Genomic DNA, 9,955 nt, shown 5'->3' on the forward strand with positions numbered 1-9,955 from the left:
CTGGCAGATCCATGGATGATGGACAACGAACGATTGTAATGCAAGGGAAGGGGAAGAGCGCGCAGCAGGGTGCCACTCCATCGTTCTCCCCCTCCTCTCTGCATAGAGCAGAACGGTGCTGTATATACGCACTTGTTCATGCATCGTGCAGTCCTTTGTCCTTGGAAAGGGTCGTGAAAGATCCTTTCCAACGACAATAAGTGCACGTGTGTATGTAGCTTTACTGCTTACTGATTTATACAAGGTTCAAGCTCTGGTATGGTCATTCTGATCCTTGCTTTATTACTGAGACCTAGAACAAGCATGATAGGTCAAAGTATTTGGAATATACTGGCTGCAGATTTATCCCAGGTCAGTAATTAAATAGGTAAAATGCAGGGATAAGGACGGTCACCTTGTAGTCTGCATCTTAAAAATGTCTTTAATGGCAGCTCTAATATTTCTCTATTCATAGATTCACTATAGGAAGTTGTAAATCAGGGCTTGCATATTTATTTCTGTGCTTTAGATTTTACTCATAATTAACTCATTAACACCTTGAATTTCCCAGTGGCAGCAGCTGCTGAGTCTCTGCTGCCTCTTCTAGTTGTATCCATAACCCCATACTGCTCATTACAGCAGAGCTCTTCATTATGAATTCTCAGTGTGTTGCTGCAGGGATGCTCTTAGCCAGCACCTCTCCTCTGTCATTGATAAAATGAAATATTCAGTGGAGTAGGTGAGTCATACACTGAGATCATATGATGATGAGTAAGTGTTCACTTGCCTCTGTGGCCTGTGCGTGGGAAGCTACTCTAAACTAAGATGAGAAAATCAATATCAGAATTACTCAGAAGAGAATGCAGGCCAATGTTATCTTTTATTTACAGATTGAGCTTTGTGCCTAGAATCTGAATATAGAACTTTTTATTTTTTTTTATGTTGAACAAATGTCCCGTATAGTGAAATACTTTCATTGTTAGCTGTATGCTAATTAAAAGAAAAAATTGCCTATTAATAAACTTGAACAAAAATGGACTCATAAATGAAATGATGCTTTGCGCAATGTTTTATCATGTAGATGGTGGTATAATGTGGAGTAATGGTAAGAAACGTTATGCCAGAGTTCACAAATGTATTTCCCACCAGTGCTGCAATATTTTTTTGCACGATCTTGTATTGATGATGGGAGAGTCAGATAGCTGTGTAAAGTCTTCTTCAGCCCAAAGATTCACAATTGGGTTAAGGTCTGTACTCTGTGGTGGCTGATCCATGTCTTATGCTCCCTAAACTACTCTTTTACAATTTGAGCCTGCTAAATCCTGACATTGTCATCTTGGAACATAGACATGACATCAGGAAAAAAAAAATCCTTGCTTGCAAAAAACAGGTCCTTCAGTATATTCAGGTAGTTAGCTGATTTTGGGAATATTATCTTTGAAGCAGCCCAAGTTCATAACACTGTATATATATATATATACCGTGTTTCCCCGAAAATAAGACCTACCCCGAAAATAAGACCTAGCACTTTTCCCCCAACCTGCCCTAGTTGTCCACTAAAATATTGGTTTTCCATTAATCCATTTTTTGTACCATTTTTCATGTGTGAAGTTCTATAAGTGCCTAAATAAAGTATTTTGAATATACAGTATATAGACAAAAGTTACATCTTTCTGGGTGACCCAGTAAGTGCTACAGTCAGTGAAGTAGGATGCAGTAAAGAAACTGGCATTTTCAAAAAAGGCACATTAACACCAGTCAGCTAAGTTACAGCAGTAGTCCCCAACCTTTTGCACGTTGCGGACCACTAAATACACGGACTCTGGACCGAGCATGCCCGGGGAGTCATGTGTCACGCAAAAGGGAAGAAACTTCCCCCAGAGTGATGTCATGATGCCAGAACCTGCCCACTCTCCCATCACAGGTCTGAGGCTGCGATCAGAGAATGGGCAGGTTGTGTCCAGAGACACAACACGCCCACCTCCCTGAGCCTGCAATGTCTCCTGGAGACATGGTCCGCGGCTCTGGCCGATGCGCCTCCCCCCCAAAAGCGAGGTCCTTTTTTTTGACCCCGCTGGTGGGTGCATCGGCCAGAGCCATGTGCCACAGACTGGGGGTTGGAGACCACTGCATTAGAGTACATCCAACACATAATGCAGTGTTCTACTCAGCCCCTTTTAGCTGGGCGCACCACCGGGCACTTTCTGGTAACCACCCGCCAGTTTTTGGGTGGTTACTGAAACATTGGGTCACAATACAGGGCCCACCACCTGCCTACAGCTTCTTACCACCCAGCTTAAAAATTCTGGGGGGAATATTGTAATGCATTATCATGTGTTGCTCCACACGGTAATAAAGTCTCATTGTTGAGATGTGTTGGGGTAGCATTAAAAATAAATGGCTTTTCAGTGCACCAACATCGGTAACATGTGTTACCTTAACACAGTGGTGTCAATGTACCCCATAATGATAACACTTAGGGTTCAGCAAGCCTTTTGCACCCCAAATATATATCAGCTTGTATTACTCATGTGCTGTCATTAGGTTACTATAAAAACAACACCAGTGTATTTTCTCCCACTGGGTAATGAAATGGACAAATACAGTGGCTGTGCTAAGCTTTGTGCCTATGAAAGAAAATATCTTAATCACTGATGAGATTGAACCATGCATGACTCACTCAATTTAATTCAACTTCCGACAAGGTCGGTCTGTTTTTATTTAATGGTAAAGATAAGTGCCAGAAAGATCTGGTATCCCTACAATGTACCAGTGACTCATACTTGAGACGCACTGCAGAATGAAACAGTTCCATTCAACGTTAACACCATTGTTTTATAAAGCCCCAAATTTGCCTTCTATTCCTGTGTGATCTAAAGTTCACGTCATATTTTGTCCAATAATAATAAAGCTTGACTAAATTTAACTTCCAAAATGTATTCAGGTTAAATTGTGACTCTAATCAAAGTCTACTTTATATAGCATTAGATATCATGGGGAAGGATTACATTTTATTTCCACCTATGTCCCTCATTTTCTGTGTCCTGTTGGAAAGGCAACAATAGGTAACTGACAGATGTTCTAAAAAAAAGTCATGTCAAACTGAACAAATTACAACATTGGCCAGATTGGGAGCAAAAGATATTTAAGGAGCAACATAATGTCTAATAAGGGCCATACCAACCTATTTCCCGGGAAAAGATTATAGCACGAGTAATAAACATTATAGTAATATCTGCAATTTACCACATTTTATTACAGAAAATTGGAATATAAAACATTTCATAAAGTATTTTAATGCAAAGAAATTTAGGGGTTAATGCACACTGAACCACTATGGTAATGAAGAGTTGTGTTTTGCTGCAATGTATATGGATATAATATATGGTGTGCATTGTGTTGAAGCACCATTTGTTTATAATGGCACCCCAATGCACTTATATAATAGCTGCCAACACACATGCAGCACAGGCCCCCACCTCACATACAGAGTTTGTTGTGGTGAGCTGCATTGCCAAAAAAAACCTGTGTTAAAGTGCGCTGCCACTTTATTAAAAATGAATAGACCACCAACATTGTGTGCTTTACTCAGCATGTCTTTAAATTCATGCACAAGCTGTAGAATAGCTGCAGCATCATTTACTTTATATTCCTAAACCCCTGTGGTGTGAATTTTAAAGGGCAGCCAGTGTCCCTCCCAAAAACAGTTTTCCAACCCATCCAATGCTTACAAAGACAAAATAGATTAAATACTCCACACTGTGGTTTTCTTACATCATCATAGCCACTGTTACTGCTGCTACCACATCCACTATGAAACTTCGGAATTATCTGTGGACCTGTTTGTGTACATTCTGCCTTCAATGATGCAGCTTGACAAATATACATCTGAGGTTCTGGTGAAGTCAGCAATTGGAAAATATTTCACACATCTTAGGTGGGCAAATTCTTACAGTATATCTGACATAAGAACATGGAAGCTTCCATTTCTGACTCTCTAAAAACAGTTGCCTTGCTGTCATTTTCAACCTCTTGGTTTACTGGCCCAGAACAATCAGACTTCTCTTTTCTGCATTCCTTTCCTTAGTTCTTATTTTCCTAACAAGTGGTTTGTAAAAGTTTCTAAAAACTTTCTTTTATTAAAATGTAAGACACTGGAAACATTGGAGTTAGCTGGAGGTGTAAGTACTATTATTATTATTACTAAACAGGGTATATATAGCGCCAACATATTACACAGCACTTTACATAAAATAGGAGTTGCAAATGACAGACAAATGACACAGAAGGAGAGGACCCTTCTCTGAAGAGCTTACAATCTAGAAGGTGGGGGAAGTAACACACAATAGGAGGGGGATGTGTAGTGGTGGGAAGTAGTAATGGTTTGAAAAGACAGAAGAAGATGAGTTTGAAGAAATGGGTTTTGAGCGCTCTTACAATGAGCAGAAAGTGGGAGCAAGCCGAATAGGACGAGGAAGACCATTCCAGAGATTTGGGGCAGCTCTAGAAAAGTCTCGTAGCCATGTGTGTGATGAGGTTATGAGTGGGGAAGTCAGTAGTTGGTTATCGGAGGAGTGAAGAGAGCGGATGGGGAGTATTTTTTTACCTGGTCAGAAAGGTAAGTGGGACAAGAACTGTGGAGGGATATGTGCAGATTTATTTTCATGTCAAATGCTGTTGCTACCTGCATAAAGCTCAACATATAGCAAATACACCTTAGGCTGCCATTCTTCTAGGCACCAAAGTAGTTACAATAGCTAGCGTTAAAGACTTGGTAATAATGAACACAGTATATAATCTGAGCACAGATGGACAAACCTTAAATCAATGCAGTTCATTAACACAGAGAGTGACATTGCTTAACAAACTTTGTTCCACCAACAGCTTGAGATTTGTCCGTATCAACATAGGTAGCCAAATCCCATTGCTCACTCCTAATATCCCACTTGTGCAAATAGGTAGATCTATAGCCCCGTTCCTTTGCATAGGTCCTTTCCTGACTGCACAGAATATTACAATGTCTCTGGGTGTATTTATTATGCTAACAGCATGACACATGCATAACAACTTACAGCCATCTATCAAACATGATCCACTTACAGATGTTTTTTATATACAGTTGACTTTGTTAATATTTATTTTATTAGGCTGACAGTTTATTACACAAGCCTGAATGATCTGTTGTAAGGAGGTGACAATGTGTTGACTTAATGTTAATGAATTTACTAATGTAGTCATGGAATAATAAATTTACAGATAGGTTGGTCCCTATTATTATAAAAATAAACATCAGCATTAAAATTACTGATTGTGTGATGTAATTATTCTGTAAAATGTTTCATTCACACTTCTAGGTCATAAATCTGTTATACATAAAACAGTTTGGGAGGCGAAGGTTAAAGCTCATCTTCAGGATGGAGCATTCTTAAGATGTCAGTTCTTCAGCCTGCGTAGGTCCTTCTCCAATAATGAAGATTCTATGATTAGCAGAAGTTAATAATAAAACACAGCAAACTTGCTCTGTTCAGAAGAAGGAATGGTTTATACAATATCTGGGATTAGCCGCTTGGTGCAAGTGAGAAGGTCGCATTCACACCACAAAGCAGTGAGCTGGCAAAGTTTTCATGCATTAAGACACATTGCATTATGTAGCCGATTAATTTTGAATGAACCTTAATAAATAAAAACTTAGATCCTCCAGAACTGTTTAAAACCAAACCAACACACTGAGCATTAACCTTTGTACTTTGTGGTGTGCTATAGTGCAGGTGAAATGCAGTACACTGTAGATGTGCACTAAAAAAACTGACCGTGGGCGTCAAAAATCTGAACATTTCCATCTCACCTATCAGGCTATTCTTAAACTGTGCAAGTTCTATATATGATTTTATGGTGTCCCTATTAGGCACTATTTGGGGATCAAAAGTTTATGATATTCTTTTGGGTCAAAAACTACCATAGAAAGATAGGGATGTTGCATTTTACTTTGTGCAGTGTTCAGAATTGTGGTCTATAGACAATGAACAATCTTATTAACATGATGGTCCTGATTTATTAAAGAGCTTTAAGGCTGGAGATGATACACTTTCATTAGTAAAGCTGGGTGATCCAGCAAACCTGGAATGGATTTCCTAAAAGTCATTTGCTATTTATTAGCAAATGTTTTCAATCCTGGGACATATCCGTTTCAGGTTTGCTGGATCCCCCGCTTCACTGATTAAAGTATATCCCCTCCAGTCTTGGAGAGTTTTAATAAATCAGGCCTGATATGTTTAAATAGTATATAATACAACATGCCAGTGTCATCATATCATGTGTATAGAAACCTCCCTAAGAAGGGAAATGGGCCACAAGCATGTCATCCTCTGCTTAGTGTTATTAAGTCTGCTGACTGAGAATTCAGTAATTGATTTAAAATACCAAATTGTAAAAAAAAAACTTATAATATATCCAATTTTCCTTGCTGGGAGCATTAGAGCTAGCATTAAAAACTGCAATGGCAGCTCCCAGTCTAGGCAAAAAAAATGGAAAAGGTCCATGCACAGGGAGAAGAATTTCTGTTTTGCTTGGAAAACCCCTTTAAAGCCTAAACCCAACATCAAAATGCATTTTTTTTTCTGGACGCATGCTGTTAAATGAGACATGGTAATTATGCTGTGTATCATTTCCTGACTCTATGCTGGGACAGTCCCACTTCACTGACATCTGACTCACTGCAGACACACACTTCTCATTGCAATTTGTGAAAAATTGGATACAATTTTGTACAAGTCGGCATTACGCTTTATCAATGTGTGTGGAGTACAATGTCACTTGTACATTTTTTTCTTGGATCCATATAAAAATGTTTGTATATTTTTTCATTCTACTATTACTTTGCAAGGATATCTTCAGTAATAACATATGAAGCCCGGCTGAACCCTCTTTAGCTATTACTACAATGCAGTACAAATATATAAAGCAAACATCTGCCATGTAATGCAGCAAGGGATATAATATCTTGACCTAGTAGAACGTAGGAGAGTCAGACCACTGCTCTCATAGACAGAACAGTGACCCTGCTCTATAGAAAGTCCAACATCCTCCCCTGAAAATTTTGAGCAGATCTGTACATTGCAGCACTGTTCAGGGCATTTTAGACTGCTAGAGAGCCAGTCTGCTGAATGTGAGAGCAGAGGTCTGACTCTCCTACATGCTGACAGGGTATTTAAACCCTTGCTGCAGCACTAAGCTGTTTATGAAGAAACAAAAGAGCAGCATATCTATTGCTGCTCATGGAGACCAACTGCATACACCAATAGAAAGATTCTGAATTGGTTCTGCATTGCAATGTGACTGTGCAACAAAGGTTTTCCCTTACTAGCAAATTTATATACATATATATATATTATTTATTATCCAGCCTACTTAATATACAAGGTGTTATACAGTAATAACTTATAGGCCTGCATGTAAAAAAATAACCAACAACGCCTTCATATGGCACCTTGCAGTGCCTACCAACTGTAACACCATGACAATGTATTAAAACTCCCAACACACTGGAACTAGTGACACATTTCAGTAAATATTTAGACAAAGGGCACAACCTTTCACACCTCCATCCATGCAAATCACAAAGCCTTAAAGCTGAAAAATGGATCAGTTACACCCACTTGTGCATTTTGCACCACTGTTTTAGAATAATCTGTGCAATAATCTAAAGTTTAGAAAAACAGCTGCATGCAAGGAAAGTGCTTCTGGCAGTTAAATAGTCCCTTTATTTATTGACAGACCCTTCATTTATACATGTAACAAGGTTATGCATTTGTTTCTGCAAAGTCTGACTTCTGCAATGATGTTGCTTGTATATCATCTGACATCAGCATTTTTGGCTAATGTAGCAGTTTATTGGATGTGTAAGCATCTTTTCTCTTGGAAAAAAACTTCTAATATAGGTGATTAATCAGCATAATATTTTACACATGAACTGTGTACAATTCCAAGGATTACATATGCTAAATTTGCATAGAACAGGTAAATCAGAAACTACCAAAAAGAATCATTATTCCCCTAAATGAGCCGAGATGGATACCTGAATGGAGTACCCATTGGCCAGATGAACTACATTCCATAAAGAATGATAAAAATATATAACTATATAGAAACCTTCATAGTGAATGTGTTTAGCCAAATCACAGCTATAGCCTGTAAGTAGGGGCGGCATTTAAATTACTGAATGCTGGTGCTGCAAACACATGTAGGCTCCACTGAGTTTTCCTATGCAACCTCTGAAGGATGAACATCCCTGAAGATCTCACATCATCCCTTCTGATAACTCTGACCTGGCTCTTACACAAAATCATCATTGTACCTGATCATAGAACTTAGTATGATATGGCAGCCCATTGAAGTATCTTTGGATAGAACCATGAAGATAACTATATGGTTCCTGCAACACCCAGCAGTAGTTTTACCAACTAAAGCAATTGAAACTTTTTCCACACCGTAAAGGGAAAACAAAAGATTTAAAACAAATTTTTTACATGTAGAGTGCAAGCTCTTCAGTTACATGAACTATACAGAACACAAATGGCCTAGAATTTGAAGATGACTTACTTTTACGCAGTAGCAGAGTACCGGTCCCATATTGACATGTTTTGTGTAGCTGACATTCAGCTCAGGTACAGATTTCTCACTATCTGACAGCAAACAGTCCTCTTGGGGATTTGCATTTGCATCCACATCCTGCTTTACTTGAGAAGGGCGCACATAGCTGTTAAAAGTAATTTCTGTAGAAGTTGGGCTCCTCTGATCTCTGTGTGTATCATTCAGTTTTAATCTGGGGACCTCTTTTGTACCCAGAGAAAAGTGTCTTAGCCTCATTAGGCTACCTGAGCCAGGGAGTTTAAAATGTGACATTTTGGGTATCAAAGTGCATAGTGTAGTTGAACTATCCTGTGCCACCAAGGTGAGGTTTTCAACTGGTAAGAAGGAAGTAGCAGCTGCACAAGAATTGGCACATCCTTTGGCATTTAGAGAGGGGTTTTGTGCACATTCTTCTGTAGATGTTAAAGAGTCATTTCTGAAGCGACTGTATTTTGCCCTCTGAAGCATAACTGGGTATCTGAAGATGGATTCATGCAGTATTTGCCCACTCAGCTTTCTCTGATCTCTCATAGCCTTTCAGGTTATGATCTTCTTCATTGTCCTCTGAAAAAAAGTTATTTCACACACCTAATACTTGTCTTCTTGGAATATTAAGTTTCATATCAAAATATAAAAACACAAAAAATATTTAAAAATATTGCAATCTTTAGCATTCCGCTGCCTTTAAAGTGAAATTGGTTCATGCACTTAAAATAATATATGAAATCACTCATATAAAAATATGATTTGAAGAAAATGTATTCATTATATGAGAAGCTGCATAAAATATAAAAGATGGCAGGAGATTGTCAGTGAGTAAAAATCCAGCTTGAATATATAGGAGCTGAAATACAGAAGCTTGCTTCTTTCAGGAATATAAGATGAGACAGCATGACAGTCTATAAGTCCAATGCCAACAGTCCACCTTCATCTCCTGCACAGCCCATGGCACACTGGCAGCATCCTGGAGTTGCAGAGTTTGGGGGTGTAGCAATGTTCCATGAATGAACTCCACTGAATGAAATGCTGCATGTGTTTGCACGCTATCAATCTGTGAATGAAGCTGAGAATGGCTGTAATTGACTCACAATCCCATGGGTGTTCAGCTCTCATCCAATAAGAGGATGGCAGGATGACTCATACAGAACAAAAACACAAAGCTACTAGTTAAAGCTCAGATGTGTATGTGTAATGACAAATATATGATAGGCAGAGAGATGTGCAGTATATACAGATCACACAAATACAGATGTATTTTATTTAGGGATTGTATATTGCGAAGACCTTAAAACCTTCTAATTAATAATAATATACAGATTCCGCTGCACAATCGCTTGTTTAGTATTGT

At 38.7% G+C, this 9,955-nt stretch overlaps 1 protein-coding gene across 1 annotated transcript in view; it reads right to left on the reverse strand.

Moving 5' to 3' along the window:
• The window catches only part of SHC4 (SHC adaptor protein 4), a 41,410-nt gene extending 31,771 nt beyond the window's left edge, over positions 1-9,639 (reverse strand). The window contains exon 1 of the mRNA XM_072402404.1: positions 8,578-9,639. Coding sequence (XP_072258505.1) covers positions 8,578-9,138 — 561 coding nt within the window. The 5' untranslated portion in view covers positions 9,139-9,639. The remainder of the gene's footprint in view (positions 1-8,577) is intronic.
• Positions 9,640-9,955: the final 316 nt, after the last annotated feature.

The sequence above is a fragment of the Pyxicephalus adspersus genome, chromosome 2 (assembly GCF_032062135.1).
Source record: "Pyxicephalus adspersus chromosome 2, UCB_Pads_2.0, whole genome shotgun sequence".
Lineage (NCBI taxonomy): Eukaryota > Metazoa > Chordata > Amphibia > Anura > Pyxicephalidae > Pyxicephalus > Pyxicephalus adspersus.